Genomic DNA, 24,175 nt, shown 5'->3' on the forward strand with positions numbered 1-24,175 from the left:
ACTTTCGTTTGTTCCAAGTTTGGAAGAGGAAAGTTCTGCTTAAAGTGTATTCCTGATGGATGTTTAAGCTTATATATTGCCTTTGGGAATTAGAGGAGTTATTCGCTTATCCAGTTCTCAATTTTCTTGCCAATGCAATAGTTCAGGGTAGAAACAAATTATTTGTTAATGTCTTTCCGGGATTTGATGCAGAAGAAAAGTGATTTTGCAACCAAATATATAACAATTAATTTAATAGGTACAATCAAAATAGTGGTACATTACATATGCGGCTCTTGGAAGTCGTTGTGATGTAATATTTTCGTTTCATTGAATTTGACAAGAAAAATGCATAGCATCGAATGAAATACTATGAATTTTAATAAAATCGAAATATTAAAAATCTGACAACTTTAAGGCGCTTAATGTAAGAGGCGACTTTTTATCGCATTCGTCAAAAGCGCGTATTTACGCATTCCATGAGGCTAATAAAAATTCAGACACTGTCCATTATAGAGAAATTTCCCTTCTTGCGGAAACAGTTGGAAATAGCACCAATTCAGCTTCAAACGTATGGTCTCCCAGATTTAATTAAAATTTCACAAGTAAATTTTAAATATTTTATTAATCAAAATTCATTAAATTACATTCATTAAATTTTTCTTATAGCATTCCAGACTACATAGTGGCATTCCAGTTTGAGAGCAAGAATATCTCTTTAAATTCATACAATCTTCTATCACACAAATCACTGGTTTAGGCGGATCGATGGATGTCTTAGCGGCCAATGGAAATTCAACTTCGGGTGGCATTGACAAAGTTATGTTATCGACGGTGTTTCTGTATGAAATTAAAGGCACCAGTTTTTTAGCAGTCTTGGATTTCAAATTGCCCTTACCCACTTTAGAATCTTGCTTTTTTAAAAGTCTCTCCATCGTTTTCTTCTTATCCTTCTCTCTCTTTTCATCCGCCAACTGTTTTCGCTTCTGTGACTTGATCGCTGCTTTTTGAATCGCTTCGGCTGTCATAACTTTCTCTTTATATCCAGAGGGTAAAGCTAATAAGACTTCGCCTCCCGGACTCGGCTCTTTATCCGTGCCTCTTTCGTACATGGCTCTCTGACGTGCCGTCATCATCTTTGGATCTTTCGGTTTTATTTTTTTCAGTTCGTCGTCAACCTAAACATGTAATTAATTAAAAATTATTCAATATCAGATACTATGAGTAAATGCCAAACTACCTCTTCCAATTTGCCAGACTCGATGGCATCCAACCATCTTTCCTCCTCGCTGGACGTTCCGCTCTCTTTGCCTTTGGTTCCTTTCTTTTTTCTTCCAGCGGCAGTCTTCGGAGAAGTAGCTAACACGGTCGGTGTTGTTTTTTTTTCTGCAGCCTTAACAGTTTGAGACTTGCTGCATTCGGGTACAGGCGAACCTTTATTACTTTTGGTTTTGAGCTTTGTGGCTGGTTTTGAATTTGTGTCTTCTTCTAAAGATACATCTATCGACGTATCGCTGTCTATCTCTTCGACCGAAGCTTTTTTCTTCTTGTGCTTTTTGTGAATGTGCCGCCTTCTCCTTGTCTGAACAGGTTCTGGTTTTTCTAAATAAGTAAATACTTTATTTTAATTTAATAATACAAAAATGAGAATCTTTGGTAAAAATATATCCAATGCTAATTTCATATCAATATTTTATTTATTAGCTTAATTCATTTTAGTTATACTCACCTTCGTGAGTAACTACTTCTCGTTTTCTACCCATTTTTATCAAAATAATACAATGATAGTACTGACGAAATCTGACGTTCAAAACTTGATGTTGCCAGTGTGAAAAATCAATATGTTATTATTTTGTACAATCTTATATTTAATTTATAATAGCACTCTCTAAATTATTATTTATAATAAAAAACTGCATTATTTTGATTAATATATCTGTTTTTGTCAGCAATATAATAATTTTTAAATTTATGAAATATATTATAAATATCACCAATTCTGAGACAGTTATTCTGATGTTCTTTCAATACCTATTTATACACATAAATTGCTATTATGTTGTAATGCATTAAGCTAGCGGCATGTTACAATAGTAAACTTGAATAAAAAATAATATTTCTGCTAATCTAAATTGCGCAACGAGATTTTGTACATATTTATTTATTTTACTATAACAAAAACTAACCGGTACTCTGATAAAACTGACGTGAATGCAGTGGAGGGCAACACAGTTTTTGGCGAAATAGGACGAGAATCAGGCGATTGGAGGCGCCTCGTCCGTCGATCACATTTATCGTTATAAATATACACTACCGTTCAAAAGTTTAGGACCAAAACCTACAACGATGTTCATGGTCACGAATTCACCCCTATTTATTTTAATTAATTAAAATATTGGTATTTAATTAAATAATAGTCTATTTTCTGTATTAACCATAATAATATTATGGCATATGTTTTTTTTAAACTCGACCATTCTTTTTCTACGCAGAGGGTCGTAAAAAAGACAAGCTCGATTAATCCAATGTTAAAATATTCAATGGCGAGCAATTAACAACTCTTTTCGTTTGACAATTCATTTACATGCATTTAAAACTATACAAATCACAATCTGAAGAATTTTTATTTATTTTTTCATTTTGTTTCGTATTATTGAAGTTATTATTATCGGAGTATTTGCACGCATAGGTTTTGCAGGCGCTCAGCATAAAAAACTATTGCTACAATGGGGCGAGAAAATAATTTGATGGCAGAAAAAAGAGTTGCAATTGTTACTTTTCACTAGAGCAACAGAACTCTGCGATATATTGCATAAAAAAACAATATTTCTAAGACAACAATGCAATGAAACTATTCAAATATTTCAAGATACAAGGCTAAATTGTGATAAACCTTGATTTGAAAGTCCTAAAATTACAACAAAACAACAGGATCAGCATAAAGTAACATTAAATAAGATAAATAAAAAGCTTACGGTAATAGAAATTTTCTCTCAAATAAAAAAGAGTAATATTGTAAAAATATCAGTGTCAACAGTTCAACGTTGATTAAGAATAATAAAACTTGAAGGAAAGTTTTATGGTCTGGCGAATCAAAATTTTAAATGTTTGGATAAATCCAAACATTTAAAATTAAAAAAAATAATTATAATTATTTAACAATTACTAATTTCGACCTCCGAGACACAATAGAAATTTAAAAATACTAAGGTTCGTATGACTTGCGAACCCAAGTCTTTATGGTCAATAGGTAGCTAGAGACATACCACTCGTATATTCTTTGTTGCAAAAATGCTATTTAAAATTGTATTTTTAAATTTAATTATGAATATGTATTTGATCAAATCGTATAATTCTTTTAATTTATATTAAGAATACCAACACATAATAGTTTGATCTTAAACTTTTAACCAGTAGTGTATATAAAAATACATGTAACAAACTAGTAAGCATTTAATAAATAATACTGCAGCAAATTAATCTGTGTGTAATTGCACCCGTCACCACCCGTCCACCAAAATACATTGATCAATGTATGTAGATGACGAATAATAATCAGTTTTATAGACGCTTCAGATATTTATTGCCGCCGCGGTATTTCCAGCCACTGATCCAGCTGTCCCAATTAGTCAAATGACTAATGTGCATACGACAACCACGATGAGAACAAATGCGCAGTTGTCTGTTACCGTGTTAACAATTTACTATATTGCGAAATTTATATGAAAGAAGCAGAAAACTTGCCGATATGCTTACCTGGAATTCTTGTTGCTAATTTTGACGCTGAAGTCGGTTTTTCCTGCTGAGACTCTAGGCGGATTCAAAACGACGTTTTTGGCTCCACTATAGTAGTGTTAGCGTCTCAGACGCACGGTGAGCTAGTGGACGCTCGAGCGCCAGCGGACTCGTGACGTCATCTGCGTGACGGCTGCAATGGGAGCGAGAGAGTGAGCAGCGAAAAAACGAAGCGGTGGCTCTATTGAAACGTCATCAAATTGCGGTGTGAGCAAGAGAAAGAATGTGCAGCGAAAGAAAAGAACAGTGACGGAATTGAAACGTCATCAACGTGACAGCTATTGCTTAGTCACGCATTTAATAGCTTACCGGAGCAAAAACTTTAATAAATTAATTAAATTATATTATTTACATTACTGACGAACTGAATCAGTCTTAATAATTCAGATTGCGCAATATTATTATTGAAAGTCGAGAAAATCACTCATTCCAGGGCTTACAAACTGTGAGGTTAACTTATTTATCTATTCACGATGTGTGAGCTACATTCGACTTCTGACTTACTTAAGACTAATATGAAGATCTACAACTAGTCGGTCGACGAGCGATTAATCTTCTCGTATACCGATTCGAGAGTCAACTGATTCGGTCTAAACCAAATGTAGCACAACTTTGCTCACAGGGACAGCTGATATACCGCGCTTTAGAGAAAAACTTCATAGTAATACTTTTGAGCTTCAGCATCTTTGGAATCCCTGCAACTTCCGATTCGTCCAACTTAGGACAATGCATCTCCATGATGTTTGGCTGCAATTTTGCTGTCCACCTAAACGAAGCCGTCGCTAAAAGGGTCAACCAGTTACAATCAATCCCACGATTTAAAAATAATTCGTACGTAAATTCATTATAATATTTTACAGCATATATTCAATTCCATTACCCATCTTCTTATCAGGGTAAGCATGGAGCAATTATCCCCGTCTCTAGAAAATTACATAATGTGATTAAAAATATATACACACTGAAAATTTAAGCGTCTTAACTTAATGCTTTGTTATTTTCGCACGCTTTATACTATTTTCGGAAAAAGTAGATATACAGACTCGATGCCGGCAATAAATGGAAATTTTCGTACAACTAGACAATGTCATAAAGCGTACTCTGTTGTCATAAATCGAAAAAAGCTAAACATTTCTTTAGTATGCACAAAATATACTTTCTTTTAATGGGTAACGCAGTGGGGAATAAAACTGAGCAATGCACCGTGTTAATTACCAAATACCAATTATTTTACCAAGTTCGTCGTTAATATGTTGCTTCCTCAAAGCTTTTTAACAAAGTACACATACATAAACGATTTTCATTGACTTATGGCCAAATTAAAAAAACAACACGGTTTGTTTACAAAAAATGGCGGAAGAGCTCGCCAAGGCAGGATTGTACTTGGACGATCTAAATAAGATCAGAATCGTAGATCCGTCAGTTTTTCAACACGCAAATGATTTAAAAGATGGATGTAAAATTTTCGACGATAGTACGTACCCAAAAATAATTTGGTATACAACGATTTTGTCTATCCATACTTTTGAGATCCTCAAAGCTTTTTTGTCTTCTTTGGACAAAAATTTCGTTGATGACCTTTTTATTTTTAGCGTCCTTTGATATTTTGAAAATGTTGTCACCTACCTTTACAGATGTTAAAGGATTACAGCAGTCGGTAGATTCGTTCATAAAAATCTTATCAGACTTGGGCAACACAGTGGAGAAGGAAAAGATGATTGCGATCGGCCTCAGAAACTCGTACAAGTCGATCGCCAAAGACAGGGAAAGGCAACAACAAAAACTACAGGTGATATTGAAAAATAAATATATTGAAAAAAATATTTATTCACTCAGTACAATAGTCATATGATGTAAAATTCTTCAAAAAAATAATATGGCCACTGAAACGTTTTCGTTTTAAACAATAATGATTTTCGGTTACAGGCGCTGATCATGGAGAAGACCATGGAGCTGGAGAGACTCCAGCTGGAATACCATTCTTTGCAGCTAGTCGAGGTCGAACAGCAGGAGCTAATAGAATACTTAAGTGAAATGCGATAGATCAAAAAAAATCAATAAGCGGAACGTTAAAACAAAATCGTTTGTATCCTGACACAGAATTTATCATAAATAAAAATTATCTACGTACAACATCGAGATTACTACTTTATGGAATTCAGCCTTGATTAAAAAACAACTACGTTACAGATTGATTAATACATTACGCGGTACGTGTGACAAATCAACCGACAAGGAATGATGTAGTTCGATTCGAACGCCGACGGCTATTCGGCGAAACCGTTTCGCCGACTAATCGCTCGCGATCGTCGATAAACTCCTAAATAGCATAAATAATACCACCAAAATCCATTCACTTTCCTAATTAAATTAATATATAAGAAAACTTACAGACTAATTTACAGAAGGCCTCTGTAAAATCTATACACATAGGATAAAACCCCATATTCCTTATTCTATTGTATATATCTCCTCTTGAATTTCTCAACGTCGTACAACTTTAAGAAATTGTATATAGTACGAGACTAGCAAAAGTGCTACGAAAATTAGTAATAATCAATCGCCCGACCTTGACAATCAATTCACGTAAGAACAAATAACTTATTGCTGATATGAACATAATTCAAAATATAAAATGGTTACAACGCTACTCCAATATAAGTTTCGGAGCAACTTCAATTACACAAAATTAAGCTGTTACTGGCAAATTAATTTGGTAAAAAATTAGTCAGAATAGACGTTCAAAAAAAATATATATGTAAATATATAAAATAGACATAAAAATCAAAATAATAAATTATTACAATAGCGGTTAATACATTTCACACAGATAATAAAAACATGTTTATTGGCCGTAGTGCACAGCACGTTGTCTTGCTATGTAATTTAAACACTCGATGTTACGTCAACAGATTCGTTTTCAGTCTTCTGGCGTTTAGATTCCACCTCCAGCTCTTCGTCGCTCGGCCTCTTGTTTGATTCGGGTTTGTCATTTTTCAGCGGTGATTTGAATCTTATAATAACAGCTGTCATATTATCACATCCGGTGCCGTCTCCGGTCGTGTTCGGCGCTAAGCAGTGGTCGAACATCTGTAAATTACGATCATATTAAACACATTCATGAAATCATCAGATTTTCTGGTTTTTACCACTCAGCATTAAAACTCTCTTTGATAGCATATTTTCAACATTATAACTGTTTTAACATACCTCTTCGCATATTTGTGACAACTTTTCTCTGCCTTCCTCGAGCCTCTTAGAAATGAAGTCAACAACGTTTTGGCTCGACATGAAGTTCCAAATTCCGTCGCAGGCCAGTACCATAAAGCTGTCAGTTTCGGGGTCGATTGTCAAAGTTTTGACATCGGGGAAAGCGGTTATCATTTGCTCCTTCGGACCCAGCTCCTTGTTTTGCTTGTAGCCGAGATCGCCGATGGCCCTGGACAGATTCAAGCCGCCGTTTACGCGACCGTCCATCGATACTCTTCCGCCTGCTTTGCGAATGCGTTCCAATTCGGGCGCATCTTCGGGTTTGTGATCGATCGACATGTCGACTGCTTTGCCGTCTCTGCATACCACACAGCGAGAGTCGCCGGCGTTGGCTACAAATAGCTGATCATCTGTAACAATAATTTTCCTAAGTGATGTTTCATACAAATATTTATCTTTCACATATGAGTCACAGTAACATTAACATATATTAGAGTCCAGTGATTTCACAAAATTTAAAATGTGACTAAAATAATTGTAAATGTATATACAGTAGACCCCCAAATAACACGATAAATTGGAGACGTGCTATTTGGATGCCCGTTACTTTATGTATGAGCGAGCCAAAGGCAGGATATCTCACCACAAGCGCCTGATTCGTACGTACATATTGCAAAAAATCGTATGGGTATTTTCTAGTCCCCCCAACTACATGCACACAAATTGCACGTGCCCAATTTACCGTGTTATTGGGGAGTTTACTGTAATTATATGTACTTCCGTCACACACAGACCACTCTCTATGGTTTTCTGCAGCCACTGCGCTAATTTAATACTCAAGGAGAAATATTAATAGTAATTAAACTTATCACAAGTTACTTTCCCATTTTGCTTTCATCTCGTCGGCAACAAAAAGTTTGGTGTAAACGTCGAAAAGTTACCTTGAGTACGAGGTTGCAATAAGACTACAACAACGAAAAATACTGCATAAGAACGTGAAGGAACGCACCCCCGACTGGAGCTCTAAACAAATAATTTTACTAGCGCATCAGTTAAATTATATTTTCGCTAGTAGAAATATATATTTACCAGTGACAATAAGTGTATTCGGATATAATTTTAGGAAAATATAACTTCATTTACTGTAACATATACATGTAATCTCTCTTTTGCTTTAAAAACACCAAATTAAACTCCAGTCGTATTTTGTAATATACCTTAAGTTAGAAAGAGACGTAATAAGACCACTAAGGGCGATATACTTGGTTAAAACGACTAATCAAATGACTAAGTACACTTGTATTTTTACTACAAATGTTATCGACATCGGCCAAGTTATAGCCGAGATACCACCCGAAATGTACAAGTTATCGAAAGGATCAGCTGCTGCAGAAGGTCCAGAGGTGGCCATTTAATTGATATTATTTTTAATAATTAATGTTTTTTTTTTAAATGTGGGAAAACTAAAGTTGGATCACAATAAAATTAGATTGTAAGACAGATAAATTCACTTACTGTGTAATAATGCCACAACAGCCGTGCAACCACTATTTGAGCCTGGTTCGTTTTTAATGCCCAATGAGAAACTATCCATGTCTTCATCTTCTTCATCCAACTCGACCTCGCTGGAATCTTCATCTCCTAAAAAATAAATCAAGTTAACATTTTTATTAAAGTTAAAACACACAATTTGCTAATTAAGTTACCTTCTTCGGAAGATTCGCTGTTTACTCCGTTAACGGCGTTATCTTCGTCCGACGAGCTGGCGCCTTCTTTGCCTTCGAACGTTTCGTCGGAATCTGTCTCGTCTTCTTCGTCTTCGTCATTTAAGCTTCCGATTAAATTATTAAACTGAATACCACTCCTACGCTTTTTCGGCAGCTTCTCTTCTCCGTCTGACGTTTCAGGTTTGTCCACAGAACTGGAACTGCTAGCTTCTTTGGAAGCACTGTCCGCCTTGCTATCTAGAGCGTCGCAATGATTTTTCGAACTCGAAGCCCCGGAGTCGACCTCCGGTTTACTGGTTTCCGGCTGGCTCGATTCCGAGCAATTTGTCGTAACGACGTCCGAGCTTTTAGAAGGTTGGGGTTCGGTGTCCGTAGACGTTTTCGGCTCTTCGTTATCGTTGGAACTAGAAATTTTAGTCGACGGACTTTCCGGTAACGCGTGAACTCCGTTGCTCGTAGAAACCTATAAAAAATAATGCACAAATAAGTATCCGACGCGACACGCACACTTTTATCAAGTCCATACCTGCGCATCTGAAGAATCCGGTTTGTTTTTTGAGCTACCGGCACTACTGGACGAAACTGCTTCGTCTTCTTCGTTTTTAGAGTTACTCGAACTACTGCAGTCACCGTCGTTGGAGTTTCCGACCTTTCTACATCTCAGATTGGGCGACGACGGCTTATTGGCGCTGCCTAATTTCAACTGAGACACTATCGTGTTTTGATACTTGGCTATGACTTGCTCCAGAGGCATTCTCGCCTCTTCGCACAGATGGTGTATGTTCTCGTCTTCGTCGGAACCCTCGTCCGTAGCGCCTTCTGCATTATCTGCGTTGGCCATAGCCTTCAACATCTGAACGATCTTGGCCGTGGCGATGGTGGCGTCGAAATCTAAGAAAGCGTCTTCTAGGGCTTGCGTAAAATTACCATTTTTGTACGCCTCTGTGTCTTTGATAAATTGAGGAAGTTTTTGAGAGCAATATTTTGCTACTTCGGCTCCTCCGTGACCGTCGTAAACGGCAAAGAGCGATGCGTCCGAGTCGTAGTCCAGAATACTGTTGTGTGCATCCTGCAAGAATAAAAATATCGATGAAAACCTGGTCAAAGGAACTAAATATATAAGTTTTACTATAACCGTTGGATTATCTTTTATTCTGGTCTATGGAACATTCGCTTTGAAAAGAAAATTTCAATTCAACAAATGATGCCTGAAGAGTTGTTATGGTTTATATAATATATGAAACACTAAATTTTTTCATGATGTACAGTAAATGTATATATTTTAAAGTTAGTGTATCATCGAAAGTAGGATGCAGTAAAAGAACTGTTCTAAATTGCATTAAAAAAATGAGGAAGAAAAACCAATTTATCAGAAGATTAAATTGGGTCAAAAAATTGTGACGAAAGCAAATTTAACTTGTTCGGGAAAGTTAATTATCCTGCAGGTCAGACGATCTGGGGATGTTTTTCACATCATGGGGTAGGAGAACTAGCATTTATTGCCGAAAATAGAAAAAAAAATGTTTCTAATTACAGTTAACATGAAAAACAAAATAAAAATGGATATTTTTTGAAAATGGCATTTCGACCTTGACTTGACAAAATAAAAAACCTTGGTCGAAATGGGAAACTTGAGAACAATATTTAAAAACATGCCATCTAAATATTTACACTTAAATTTTGTCAAATATCATTGAAACTGTGTTAAAAATATCGCAAACACAATTTTAGCACGCAATATATAAATAAAATAATATATAAAATATTGTAATGTCGATTTTTCCTTTCATTATTTGCATGCGACGTATAAATGGTTGTATTTTTCAGTGAAGTTATATTTTCAGCAGTAGATGTATATATATATTTATACTAGAGAAAATATCATCATGCTCTAAAATGTGTATGAAAATCAATGTCATTTAATGCAGTGGTCTTCAACCTGGTGGATGCGACACAGCCCTGGTAGTTTTTTCAAGTTGATATCTGTGTGAAAATACTTTTTCATCTATGTCAGTAATAAAAAGCAAACAGAAGAATCGATTAGACGTTAGTTCACGTATGTATATCGAATTTGCTTGCAAAAAAGCAGCAGCAAATGTTGCACTAACAACATTTTTTAATTTTACAGCATTAGATTAAATAAATAATATTCTATCTAACATTGGTTTTTATTTTGTCCGCGAAATATTTTGCCATTATCGCCAGGCCGCAGATGTAAAAAGGTTGAAGAGCACTGATTTAATGAAATTGAGGTGAAATTGTATTACACATTCCTTGTAGGTATTCATTATAACTGATTGATTTACCACCATTGTAACGCATTGGGCTTACTTAAAAAATAAATAAATATTACTCGTTGAAAGTTCGCACTGAATCACTTCAACTTAAGCTAATGGAATTTATTCGTTTGAAATAAATAAAATAAAACCTTTGTTGTAGGTACTAAACGAACCTGACAGTTATTCCGTTTCGATTTCAGTTTCAAAAAGACTATTATGAGTATGACGTCATAGACGGGGGAGGGGGAACAACGAACAACGAACAACGCACCTCCTGCATGATTCTCCATCCTTGCATGGAACTGGCGCCGAAGTCCAGTCGCTCGTCCTTTCCGTCGTCGGAGAACTTGGCGGTGAGGGGCTCCGAGAGGTACGCGCCCATGGCGAGGCGGCCGCTCTTCGGCGAGACGCGAGACGCGAGACGAGAGACGAGAGAGAAAAGGCGAGAGCGAAGCGAAGCGCTACGAGACAAATGAACCGGCAGACGCGCGCCGGCCGCCGCAAGCGCGCCGAGAGGCCGAACGATTTGGCCTTAAGCGACAATAAAACGGTCAGCGAGCGAACACGTGCCCGAAATATATTTTTTCATAAAAATATTTCAAATTACCCTCAAAAATACATATAAATATACTACAATAACAATATAATATCGACATGAAATACTGTCTAATCCCTGTCACTAAATAAACTATTTTCTTCATCATTATTGTCATTTCACTTTTGTCAGAGAATATCGCAAGAGAGAGATGGCCACGAATTCGCTTCTATGTTTGTGAGAGAGCTAGGGCAAGGTGCCTCGCGCTCTGACGTCAGTATTTGTTTGTCTGTCACAGTGAGAGTTTTGTCGAAGCGCAGAATATTCCTGCGTTTCTCAATTATTTTTAGACTTAACAACTTGAGCCGCTGTAATACTATTTTATGAAGATGAATATAATGGCTTACGTGTTATTACAATGAGTGGACGGTGCGGGAGGCACGCATTGCAGTGCGAGCACGCCAGAGTCGACAAGAAAAGAGAGTCCGACACCAAAGTGCTACCAAATTTTGACCATAATAAAACTTAGATAAATACATATATAAATAGGCCCTCTACACAAGTATTTTTAATATTTTTACGTTGTTAAATAATTTTAATATAAACTAAATTCAGTTTTAATGATATTTATGGCAATGGCCGAAAGATATAATGATGAATTTAATCCTTTCAACGCCAAGCGCATGATATGATGCGCAACTAAATCTACTGTCTAACGCCAAGCGCATGATATGATGCGCTCGTTAAAACCTTCGTTTTTTAAAGAAACGGAAAGGTAAAAGTTGGCAATATATGTTTTAAAAATCAGTTTGAGTTCCTAGTAAACGATTTCAGTGATTTTATTTACAGAATTTGCGATGAAACAGTGGTATATATAATTATAAAGTCACGCCTTAATTTTAAGAGTTTGTATTTCGCGCGTGGTTTCGATCGTGCTTATTTAGACCACTTTTAGGGTTAGCACAAACGCATCGCGGAAATTCGTTTTTTATACTTTAATTTATGAATCGAAATTAAATTATGTCATCAATATTTCAATGATAATTGTGATTTGTAAATACTTGTGAATATATTTATACGTTATTTCGACTGTTTTAATATTGTCAACTGTTTTTGTGATTGGTTTTTATTGTTTGTAATAATTAAATAATAATTATAATAATTACTATTAAATACTTATTAATAAATATAAATAAGATATAATTATTAAAATATCAATATTAACTCTTAGTAAATATTAAATAATAATAATAATAATAACAAAAACGATTCCTTGTCGTAGAATCATTTTATTTTACTTGTTCTATTTATTTACATTAAATTAATACCATCGTGACCTAACAGGTTACCCCAATGCGTCACGATGGTCGAAAAGTTTATTATTTATTGTATATATATGTGTGTGTGTGTGTAATATATATTACATATTCCGCCTGGAGTGTAGATATGTTGCACTCTTGCCGGTCCCAAGCCCGGATAAAGGAGGAGGGTTTCTATCATGGAGCAAACCAACCAACGTGGATAAATCCAAATAGTTATGAAAAAATCACAAATAAATAATAAATCCGCCCCGATTCATAATGACCTAGACGATCGAAATCTAGATAAACGATTGGACTTCAATTTTGGAAGCTGGAATGTGCAATATTACAACCAGGAAAAATGCAAACAATATCGGAAGAAATACTAAAACTCAAGATATATCTAGAAGCCCTACAAGAAATTAGGTGGAAATGCCAAAACCGATCACCGGTTGTAGTGCCGTAGAAGAAGAAGAAGAAGAATATGTATATATTATAAATTATACATATAATTATATATAGTTAAATGTAACATCGTATCTTGCTATCAAGTTTTATTATTTATTATTTTTATATATAAAGAAATATGACAACCTTCAACAACAACCAATTGCAAACACCATTGATCAAAAACAAACGGTTTGGTTATTAGGGTTATTTTTGTGTACGATATATGTGATTTTGTATGCATCAAAGAAATCTTGTCGATTTGTAAATTTTTATAACAGGATGTAGGTCAGACGAAGAAAAAATGCGTTGCAGATTTATATATTAAAATTATCTCAGTGTGAGCATGACCCTGCTTGTCGTTCGCTTGTATAGTGCCGCGCGCGTTCATGTGTGTGTAGGTGTGTGTACGCGAGCCAACTCGCGGACCGACGAATAGATTTAATTTTGTTGACTCCATATTTCCAACAATACGACTAAAAATGTTTGTTTATTGATATAATTAGAATGTTTAAACCATGTTAATCATACATATATAATTTTAAAATATAAAAATTGAGTATTTTGGCTGTAATGATGTGTTAAACAGAGTAAGTAGCCAAAAAATTATATCGCTAAAAACGCATGGCGTACAGCGAGTAATTAACAATTTACCGGTCGGCGGTCTAAGGGTTAATTTACAATTTGCAGGTGTAGAATTTCTCTTGGACAAAAAAGACGTGATTGAAACGTTCGAATCGGAATCAGACGAAGATTACTGCAATTACGAACTGACTACTTTTCACATTTACATTTAAAATTTTCGTAGAAAGCCTATTTATATTTATATATTTTCATTTATATTTCATGATGGCCAAAAATTGGCGACACTGGTAGCACTGGTGTAACGGATTACTCTCTCTACTAGCAATTTTCGGTGCGTTCGTACGCACGCCGTCGCACATTTGCATTCCTGTATATTGTACATGTAACTTCACATCACAATAAAACGCTACTGCAGCGGCGCAATCTGTGTCTTATTGCCATCCGTTACCTCCCGTCGCCAAATTATTATTTATTATAAAAGCAGTAATAATAATTTTTCATTATTTACAGTTCATATTAAATATGTCAGATACATCGAAGTGTAATAAAAATAAAGAACATCCGTTTAATGTAAATATGATATCAACATTTTGTTATGATAAAAATATAAAAAATATAAATATGATTTTTTGCAGGAAACTTTCTATAATTTTATTTATTTATTAAAATTAAGACCATTGTGACCTGACGGGTTAACTTAATGCATCACGGTGGCTAAAAGTATTAAATATAATAAAATTTAAAAATACATACAAATGTACACATATATACGTATACATACATATACACATATAAATAAAAACAAGATTAAAAGACAAACACATATCACTTCAATTGGTGTGCATAAGAAAATGCCAATATGTCGATGCACGGTCTTTGCCAGAGAAGAGCTGGCTAGTGCTCCAGTCCTAGACTTCACATGCAAGAACAGTAGACGAGACCGAGAACTATAACCACCTTTTGGAGCTGCTCGAGCAGCTTTGCCTTTGCACGCGATACGATGCCTTTGAGCAATTTTCAAAAGTGTTTAATTATATAAACACTTCTGCGAGTTGACAACGAAACGTATCACAGTGCTCCCAGAATGAAAGCACTAGGAAACAGAAACGGATCAAACCCGTATTTCTATATAAATATCAAAGGAATTTACGTTGTATTTTTTCTAGCATTAATTCACTTCGTTGACTTATTACGTATGGAAATCCTGGATTCCATAAAATAGAGACAGTTTTTATTATGCTGCGGACTAGAGCATCATAAAAAGTGGGTATTACTAAAATATTCCTAAAGTAACGCGCATTTCTTAAGATAAAACCGAGCATTTTTAGTGATCTGCTATGAGTGTCGGCAACGTGCAGGCTGAATTTCCAGTGTTTTTCGAAAGTCACACCTAAATCTTCAATAAAGGAAGACCTGTCTAGAATATTACCGCCGAGATGGTAGAAATATTCTGCCGGCATCTACGACCTTGAAAATTAAATTGTGTGACATTTATTTACACTGAAAGGCAATCGGATATTGCAAGCGCACTTCCATAAAGAGTTGAGATCTTCCTACAGATCAAGGGACAAGAAAACATTTATTTGCATAAACCGCGAAAAAAAACTTGATGAATAATTCTAATAATTCGTAGTAAAGATCTTCAGGGGCAAATCCTAAAGATCTTTACTACGTCGTCTTTGCTCAGTAATATTCGTAATATTGAGCGAAGACATACATGTAACTTTTGTTTTGGTAATACAATTATGGAACTGTGTAAAATGCATATGAATTTTTTTCAACTTATCATTTTTGATTTCGAAAAAATGTAAAAACATAAATTTGTTTTATTGCGAACGTTTGAAAAGTAGGAAATGCGTTTGTGAGCGTGCATTAACAATGGCAAATAGGCATAGCATTATATACGATAAGTATATTTTTGAACAAGTATTTGACGTTTCGTTTATCGCAGTGGCAACACCTTTGGCAGACGATCGATTGTCGTTTCTCCGGTCTCAGCTTAATGAGGCGTTTTGACTCTACGTCTACCGGAACCGAAAAGCTCATGACTTTCGCCGATTGATCTAAATCGATCGAACTGCGAGCTGAGATTCGGTCATCTTTAGAGAAGTCGCTGGAGCCACGCCTCTGTTCAAAGTAATCTTCATCACCATTTTTGTCAGATAATTTCGCTCGCCGAATGTCAACTGTCGATTGTTGCTAATTTTCCTTTGAAATATTCATCAGTAAATGTTGCATAATGTTTTAATTGATGTTTTCGTCCCAAACGCTCTTTTCGTTTAGATGTCTGGAGATCAAAAAACTGTCATTAAAGGCAATCTATCCCAATACGTAAAACTGAACGTGGGCGGTAGTCTTTATTACACCACTGTGGGGACGCTGACCAAGAATGACACGATGCTGCGGGCCATGTTTAGCGGGAGAATGGAAGTGTTGATGGATTCCGAAGGTAATGCGTTAATTTTTGCGCTAGAAAAACGCTATTGCGAACATTGACTCGGATCAAATTGCAGGTTGGATACTGATCGATCGATGCGGCAAACACTTTGGAAAGATACTAAACTTTCTGAGAAACGGTTCAGTAGTATTACCCGATAGCAGTAAGGAAGTAGCAGAGTTATTAGTCGAAGCTAAATATTACTTGATAGACGGCTTAGTGGAGGTGTGCTTGAAAGATTTAGCTTCCAAGGAGCATTACGCAGAATCCATTTGTAGAGTCCCCTTGATCACGTCCAATAAGGAAGCTAGAATGTTGATCAACTCTACTACTAAGGTAACAAATTATTATATATACCAGGGGTGGCTTCATTTCTTCAAATTTACTTGGCTGTATATTCATATTTATTATATTATATTCTTAGTGAAAGAAATTATCCATATTTTTAATTAGTCTATTTCCAGTTATACGTACAGTAACAATTATTTTTGCTATTTTCTACTGATATTTCTGACTTCTTCCACTAATATAGTCACAGTAAAGGACTTTATTTATAATTAACGTCCACTCGGTATTGTGTATTGCTTTATCATTCAGCAATATTGCACTAGAAAAACTATTTAAAATCAATGTATGAATTGTTTTTGATTTGAGTCGTCTCAAACGAAAACTTCGAAATAAACAATATATACATATAACCTAATTATTCCTTATAATTGCATTATTATATAGCATTTTATTTTAGTAAATTATGCAAAATATATTAAAAAAAAATAAGTTTAAATATTTTAAATTTAAGTACATATCCATTTTGCTGTTCAAACCCAAACCTAACCTAAATAAATTAACCATTATATTCGTTTAGGTTTGAACAGCAAATGAATACTTCGTAACCCAAATTTGAACTTGGTATTGTTTTAATAAGCAAGTACCAATTGAAATCAATGTGTTCCATCTTCTAAAACTAACATGTTTCTAAATATTTTATTTATGAATTTCAAAATATTTAGTTTAAGTCTATGCTTTTAATTTTGTTCCTTGACAACCCACTGATTAAGAACTACTAATTTTAACATATGTACCAATTCAAGTCAAAACATTTGCTCAATTTTTGTTTTTCAATTCAAAATTTATGCGTTGCACAGAATTCTCGCGAAACAATTCGTTTTCACACATTGCGTGCAAAAAAAACACTCGTTGGTCAAGTGTTTAGGCGGTGGCTGGCATAAAACCGACTAGTACCCAATTTTTCTCCTTATTTTATTATATATAATGACTTTTTAACCAAAAAGCGTTGTTTGCAAATCTATTGCTTTTATTTATTCCGCTTCGTGATAATTACATCATTGGTGAATTTGAGGGTTAAAAACTTTCGCTACTAAGACTCAGGGTTTTGTAAATATCGAATAGACAACAGTCGCTGAAAGATTGGCCATCCCTTTTATATTCGTAATGTAATGGATTATTTGAATTATATGATTTTCAGCCCGTCGTGAAGTTGCTCATCAATAGACATAACAATAAATATTCTTATACTAGTACGTCGGACGATAATCTTCTGAAGAACATAGAATTGTTCGATAAGCTGTCGTTGAGGGCGAGCGGAAGGGTGCTTTTCATAAAAGACGTCACAAGCTCCGAGGAGATATGCTGTTGGTCTTTTTACGGACACGGAAAGAGCTGCGCCGAAGTGTGCTGTACTTCTATAGTGTACGGCACGGATAAGAAGCACACTAAAGTGGAATTTCCCGAGGCTCGGATCTACGAGGAAACTCTGAGCGTTCTCTTGTATGAAAACGGAAGCGGTCCCGATCAGGACGTGATGCAGGCGACTTCTCGCGGCGCCGTCGGAACGTCCAACACGAGCGACGAGGAAGACGACCATCCGTTAGGACACCTCCGCGCAAACAAGCAGAGTAACCAGTCGTAGCGTTTAGAATCCGGCTTGGCGCGACTCAGAAATATCAAACAAAGTAACTCTGTCTGCTGAGCCGATGTCCCGCTATAATACTCGTCTGCGTAATAACTATGACATTAACTGGCGGTTTTAAGACTATATACATTATACTCATGTAAACGTTCACTCTGAAAGTTTAAAACAGTTCACGTCAAAGTGCAATACTTAAGTACGCATCGCTGGCGTTTCTCGACGCTCGCATACTTCTTAAAGCTCAATCGTTTGCCAAATTAACTATGTAGATTTATTACGTGCGCGTGTTCGAGGTTCGTATTTACAGTTTAGATTTTCATAGAACGAACGTAGAACGCGCGCACGAGAACAGTGTTGTGTGACCCTAATATGTATTATTTTTGCACTTTAAACTTAACGTATTTTAATAAACACGAGAGGCACCTGACGAGAATCGACAGTAGAGTCGCTAGGAGTTAAGGGTTCTCGCCGTCTGTTCGGCCTCTCCGATGCATCGATATATACATTTATTTATAAGCAATAAACTATCGATTACCGCTCGTTTCTTTACAGAGGTTGTTATATATTTTCTTAATAATTGTACATAATCTATGTAATAAATGTTAGTCGGAGGTAATTATTTTGCGAGTGTTAAATATTGCAATATATGAAACGATACGGTTATCGAGTCGAGCAATATTTAAAACATATATACGCATATTGTTAGTGTAATTTTCTCATATTGTTTGTTGTTTTGTCGCATTTTATTCGACGAAGATGAAAGAACAAGAATTCTATCTTTCACTAAACTGAAGTGGAAAAAATACGTAGAAGTATCTTTAGGTATGTACTGAATATTGTTGTATATATTATAATATATAAGAAAATGTGTAAAGTAGTGCTCAAATAAATATGGACTATTGTTTCTGTAGTGTATTATTTATAGACTATTTTAAAAATCACATATGCAGATAATATGTAGTGATTTCAACTAAGCATGAACAAATAAAACAAGTAAAATCATCATTAAAAAACACCCAAATTGCTAAAAAAGTCACTCGATGGAAGATCATGATAGCTATGCAGACATTGAAATCATTATCCTCGAATACCACTATACAAAAACTCAATTTTTATTTATGAGTTGTGAGACATGCCTAGTAACAATACTCATGGTCTTGTGCACTGTTGTATGTATCCTCTGTCATTGAATGATCGCCCAAAAATTGGTATTTATAATATATATATACACCTCCAGCAATTGTACAAGAGGTGGAGTTAAACAGTAATGCTATTGTTCCTTAATTGATCTTCTCTAATTCGTTCAAAGCAAAGTACAAAAGACCCACAAAGTCTACTCATCATTTTTGCAAATGCAACACTAATTTTTTTGGATCAACCTGGACTCGTCCCCATTCTACACCACCACTCGATACTGACACCTACATTTTTATTGTATACCGATATCTATATTTTTATGCAATAAACTATATAAAACAGTAACACACAGCAATAAGTCGTTCCACTCTGCATAAAAACCTCGAAAATTATGTATGTATGCAACAGTGAATGTGTATTACCAGTGAAAATAATTTTTTACTTGTATTTCAGTAAAATCTTATCGGAATACATTTTCACTAGTAGATATGTGGCAGATGACATCGTAAATGTATATTTCAGTGTTACAAAATATGAAGAAAAGTAAATTGTGGTGCCACATGTTCCACAAATATACATTTTTACTAGTGAAAATATAGCTTCACTGACAGATGCTAATGAAATTATATGCTGTCATTTAACAGGGGTGAAAGGTCCATTTGTGTGCTTTTAAAAACAAAACGTGTTAGTTTAAATTGTGGGGGCTCATTTATATATAAATTTATTTAGGGTTAATTATGGCCAAAACTTGACGTGGACTTCTCTTGACAGATAAGCAACGGCCGGTTCTGCCTCGTGCACCATTCACATATTTTTATGTTCTAAACTTGTAACCATATTTTAATACAATACTACTACAGCGGCTCAATCTACGTCTAATTTCCACCCATCCCTATTCGTCACCAAAAAGTATAAATCTAAGTTATTGAAGTTAACTAATTATTAAAACTTTGCTTATATTTGATAAAAATGTTTTTTCTTATTGAACGATAAAACTATAAATCAATTGATGGATATTGTATTCCTATATACATGTATTCATTTAGATTTTATGATGGTGGCACTCTAGTAACACTGGCGTAACGGGGAAGACATCTCGCGGCAACTCTGAGCCTGCGCCCAGTTCAATTGTAAACAAACATGTAACTTATTCAATAAAAATACTACTGCAGCAGCTCAATTTGTGTCTATTAGCCATCCGTCACCTCTCATCCCCAAACCGTTGACCGCCGACGGAGTCGAAATACGTTTTACTAGCTTAGTTAGTGATATACCATTTCTACTACTGAAAATATAATTTCCCTGAATAATGCATATTCATGTAGGGGGTCGATTTATATGTATTTATTCAGGTTTATAATGGCAAAAACTTGGCGGCACTCTGGTAACACTGGCAGCCCCCGATCTGTTATTTTTATATACACCATGTAATTCTTTAATAGTCAATGAACATACCTACTATTGTAGTGGCTCAATCTGTGTCTAATTGACACCCGTCGCCAAATTCATTCCAACATAAACACATATATCAGCGTTTTCCAAACTGTTACGCTTGCAGACCAGGGACGACAATTCAGCTTTTCCCAGGGGGGGATAGAAGTTGGCCAATCAGTGATTGTTTTTATAATATTTCATTAAATGCCATGCATTTTTGCCTGTTTAGAATTCACGTCAAATGCAATAAAATCGTGCTGTCGCAGTGGAAACATTCATATTACGACTAAGTATCGAATGTAGCATATCTAAACCGAGTTTTGACCAATTATCATTTCTCAGAAGTCAAAAATCCACATCAAAAGTAATAAAATCGTGCTGTCTCCGTCGCAGTGTGAACGCTCGGTAAGCTGTGCAGCCCTGAATACTAAAGCCTGGACTCCAGTGAGGAGAAGGCAATCACAGGGCAGACACTTGAAGAGACTAGCAGATGCCCGCCCGCCCGCGGACAACATGCTGTCATGGACTCTCACATCCTGAGAGGTACTCCACTATACGAGCACCATAGCAGAGGGACAATCTCCTCTATACTGTCGCTGCCACGCCACCTACAAGACCTCTGAGGATCTTCCACCGATAACATCCCTGCGCCAGCTTCTCTGCCACTGTTTGGAGAAAACATTTCGCCTATCATAGTCTGTCGCAATATGTAATATAATCTAATAATAGTTCTCACTAGTTTCCACCTGTGTCTTACTGGCTGTGGTCACACCCCAAAGGGTACAAACCCGAAAACTACATAAATTATATATATATATACTGGTGAAAACGTATTCTGATATGATTTCACTGAAATGACATATTTAAAAATAATTCAGGGATAGATTTGACTGACTTTTTAGATGAGAATTTTCGGTTTAGAATCAGGGACATGATTTCAACTTTTTCAATTATTTCTATTTCACTAAGATTCATATTATTTCTTAATTATTATAATTATTTCTATTTGATTATTTAATAAAAGGAATGTATTTTTCTGTCCAAATTAAAGGGTAATACTGGAACAAGCTTACGAAAAAAAATATTTTAAAACATAATTTAAAGACATTTTTTTCTAATCATTAGCAGTCTAATCTCGGTGATGCTTGGCTTATTTGAAACGTTTTTTTCATTGTGATTGTTAGTCGAGGCATTTTTACTGTGGGGCTGATTTTAACAATCCACGTTGCTAAGTTCTCTTAGATATTTCAATTCCTTCCTCATTTAAAATAGCTGCTAAACCTTTATTTGTAACACACCTGTTTCGCAATGCAATAAACAATTTTTCTGTCCGTCCATATTTATGTTGTGATGTAAGTGCTAACATTCTTTCTATTCTCATCACTAACTGATAAGACACTTTGAATCTTTGGGCTTTTTCTCGATAAGTATGAGTTTCTTTACCGAGTAAAGTAGAAATATTTTTTGTTTGAGCATTTTTAAAAAAAAAAATATTAAATACAGTCGAATTAATCCACAAATTAGCAATTACGAACAATTATGAAATGGGTGATAGTTTAGAGATTAGAAGACAGAACTAGAAATTGGTACACACAGAATAGTCTTCTTTGTTCCATCCGTAACTGAATATAATTATTTTTTTGTTAAAAATCATCGTCTACTTAAATTATTTGCAAAATATGTGAAACGTTGTTAAATATATATACATATACACCTCTGTAAAAGGTTAAATTCGACTATAGTGTAATAGTTTATTATATAAGTTTAACAATTTTAAACAATGGAAATAGTTATGAACCAGTATTTAATATATCGGTATACTATTGTACATGTGTATATTTTTGAATTAAAATCATTACTGACAGATCAATAAATGGGGAAATAACTTTACGAAATGTAATTAATTTTTTGTTGTTTATTTTAAAAAATGAAAATATGTTTTGAGTATTGAAAGCTGATGTTTTTGAAAGCCTGTTTGTAGAAAAGGGTAAGTGGTAAGTGGTAGGTGGTAGTAAGTAAGGCAACATAGTATACGTTAGCACGTGTATTCACTAGCTCTGGAAGACACGGCTTCCTGATCGGGTCCGTTTCTGTTTTCGTACAACAGTATACTGAGCGTCTCTTCATATATCCTAGCTTCGGGGAACTCGACTTTGGTGTGTTTCTTGTCGGTGCCGTACACGATGGAGGTGCAGCACACTTCCGAGTTGGTTTTTCCGTGACTGTAGAACGACCAGCAGCAAATCTCCTCGGAGCCGTCGGAGCCCGTCATGTCTTTGATGAAGAGGATCCTGCCGCTGAATCGCAGCGACAGCTTGTCGAACAGTTCGATGTTTTTGAGGAAGTTGTCGTCCGACGTGCTGGTGTAGGAGTACTTGTTGTTGTGTCGGTTGATGAGAAGCTTGACGACGGGCTGTTGGAAGAGCGTACAGTGAGTATGGCTAGGAGATGAGATGAGATTAGATTAGAATAGAATAGCACCTTGTTGGTGGAGGATATGAGCAGCCGCGCCTCCTTGCCCGACGTGATGAGCGGCACCCTGCAGATGGGCTCGGCGTCGCGCTCCTTCTCGGCGATGACCCTGCGGCAGTCGCGGGCGAGGTCGTCGATGGCGTAGTAGTCGGCCTCGGCCATCAGCTCGGCGACCTCCGAACAGCCGTCCGGGAACGGCACGGCGCCGTTGCGCAGAAAGTTGAGTACGGCGCCGAAGTGCTTGCCGCACCTGTCCACCAGGATCCAACCCTCCGAGTCCGTCAGCACCTCGCGATGCCCCGTGAACATCTCCTCGAGCACCGAGCGCCGGGCCGTCAGCGTGCCGATCGTCGTATAGTAAAGGCTGCCGCCCACGTTCAGCTTCACGTACTGCGACGGCCCGCCCTTGATCAGCGTCTTCCGCTCCCCCGACATCCTGTCTTCTCCCGCCTCCTCCTGCCCCATTCGCCCCCGACGAACTATGCGCCGCCCCGCATCGTTTGACGTGCGGCCGGTATTGCCATCGTTGCCATCGTTGCCCTCGTCTATGGCCGAATATATCATTTTTGTACTTTTATAACTAAGACAAACTTTTCTTTAGGTCGCAAAAACTTATCACCAAACAAGTTCAGGTGGCTTACCATAAATACACACCAGCTTAAGAACTTCTTGACATGCTCTTTCTTTTTTACTTTAGAGGTGTTTAGTTTTTGATTGATTCTTTATTGTTTCTCCCAGTTCTCTCATTGGTATAAAAAAGTAGAGGAGTGGGTCCAGTACATTTGAGCTTTTTTATTTCTGAATAGCTGTCTTTTTGTTTAATTCGAAAGTAGCGAGCTTCAAGGTATGATTTCAATATAGGTGCATAATTAAATTGTCGTGCCGGACCTTGTCGAATGCTTTCTTT

The 24,175-nt window shown here is 36.0% G+C and overlaps 5 protein-coding genes across 6 annotated transcripts; 2 read left to right on the top strand and 3 right to left on the bottom strand.

Moving 5' to 3' along the window:
* Positions 1–587: 587 nt before the first annotated feature.
* LOC148239593 (INO80 complex subunit B) lies at positions 588–4,031 on the bottom strand. Of its 2 annotated transcripts, none has more exons than XM_088198419.1 (3): positions 3,736–4,031; positions 1,220–1,581; positions 588–1,157 (listed from the first exon to the last, which is right to left on the bottom strand). In XM_088198419.1, exon 3 carries the CDS (start codon positions 1,113–1,115, stop codon positions 618–620), a length of 498 nt encoding a protein of 165 aa, XP_088054545.1. In that variant the 5' UTR covers positions 1,116–1,157; positions 1,220–1,581; positions 3,736–4,031; the 3' UTR covers positions 588–617. The 2 variants fall into 2 exon arrangements, with proteins under 2 accessions (XP_088054545.1, XP_088054536.1); XM_088198410.1 differs by lacking the exon at positions 3,736–4,031 and adding an exon at positions 1,709–1,831.
* On the top strand, positions 3,973–5,907 carry IFT20 (intraflagellar transport 20). The gene is made up of 3 exons (XM_088198435.1): positions 3,973–5,248; positions 5,409–5,563; positions 5,701–5,907. Exons 1-3 carry the CDS (start codon positions 5,125–5,127, stop codon positions 5,815–5,817), a joined length of 396 nt encoding a protein of 131 aa, XP_088054561.1. The 5' UTR covers positions 3,973–5,124; the 3' UTR covers positions 5,818–5,907.
* On the bottom strand, positions 5,565–11,528 carry LOC148239595 (protein phosphatase 1G). Its single transcript, XM_088198396.1, has 6 exons — positions 11,262–11,528; positions 9,238–9,780; positions 8,691–9,174; positions 8,500–8,625; positions 6,985–7,394; positions 5,565–6,864 (listed from the first exon to the last, which is right to left on the bottom strand). The coding sequence occupies exons 1-6, from the start codon at positions 11,370–11,372 to the stop codon at positions 6,661–6,663; spliced, it is 1,878 nt and encodes a 625-aa protein (XP_088054522.1). The 5' UTR covers positions 11,373–11,528; the 3' UTR covers positions 5,565–6,660.
* Positions 11,529–15,807: 4,279 nt separating this feature from the next.
* Positions 15,808–19,129, top strand: LOC148239596 (BTB/POZ domain-containing adapter for CUL3-mediated RhoA degradation protein 3). The gene is made up of 4 exons (XM_088182199.1): positions 15,808–15,994; positions 16,142–16,307; positions 16,372–16,631; positions 17,782–19,129. The coding sequence occupies exons 2-4, from the start codon at positions 16,142–16,144 to the stop codon at positions 18,223–18,225; spliced, it is 870 nt and encodes a 289-aa protein (XP_088038325.1). The 5' UTR covers positions 15,808–15,994; the 3' UTR covers positions 18,226–19,129.
* Positions 19,130–22,527: 3,398 nt separating this feature from the next.
* LOC148239597 (BTB/POZ domain-containing adapter for CUL3-mediated RhoA degradation protein 3-like) lies at positions 22,528–23,787 on the bottom strand. Its single transcript, XM_088182076.1, has 2 exons — positions 23,278–23,787; positions 22,528–23,209 (listed from the first exon to the last, which is right to left on the bottom strand). Exons 1-2 carry the CDS (start codon positions 23,731–23,733, stop codon positions 22,832–22,834), a joined length of 834 nt encoding a protein of 277 aa, XP_088038202.1. The 5' UTR covers positions 23,734–23,787; the 3' UTR covers positions 22,528–22,831.
* Between the last annotated feature and the right edge of the window lie 388 nt (positions 23,788–24,175).

This window comes from Plectrocnemia conspersa, unplaced genomic scaffold (genome assembly GCF_051122295.1).
Source record: "Plectrocnemia conspersa isolate PC_06_02 unplaced genomic scaffold, ASM5112229v1 ptg000001l, whole genome shotgun sequence".
NCBI classification, from domain to species: Eukaryota; Metazoa; Arthropoda; class Insecta; order Trichoptera; family Polycentropodidae; genus Plectrocnemia; species Plectrocnemia conspersa.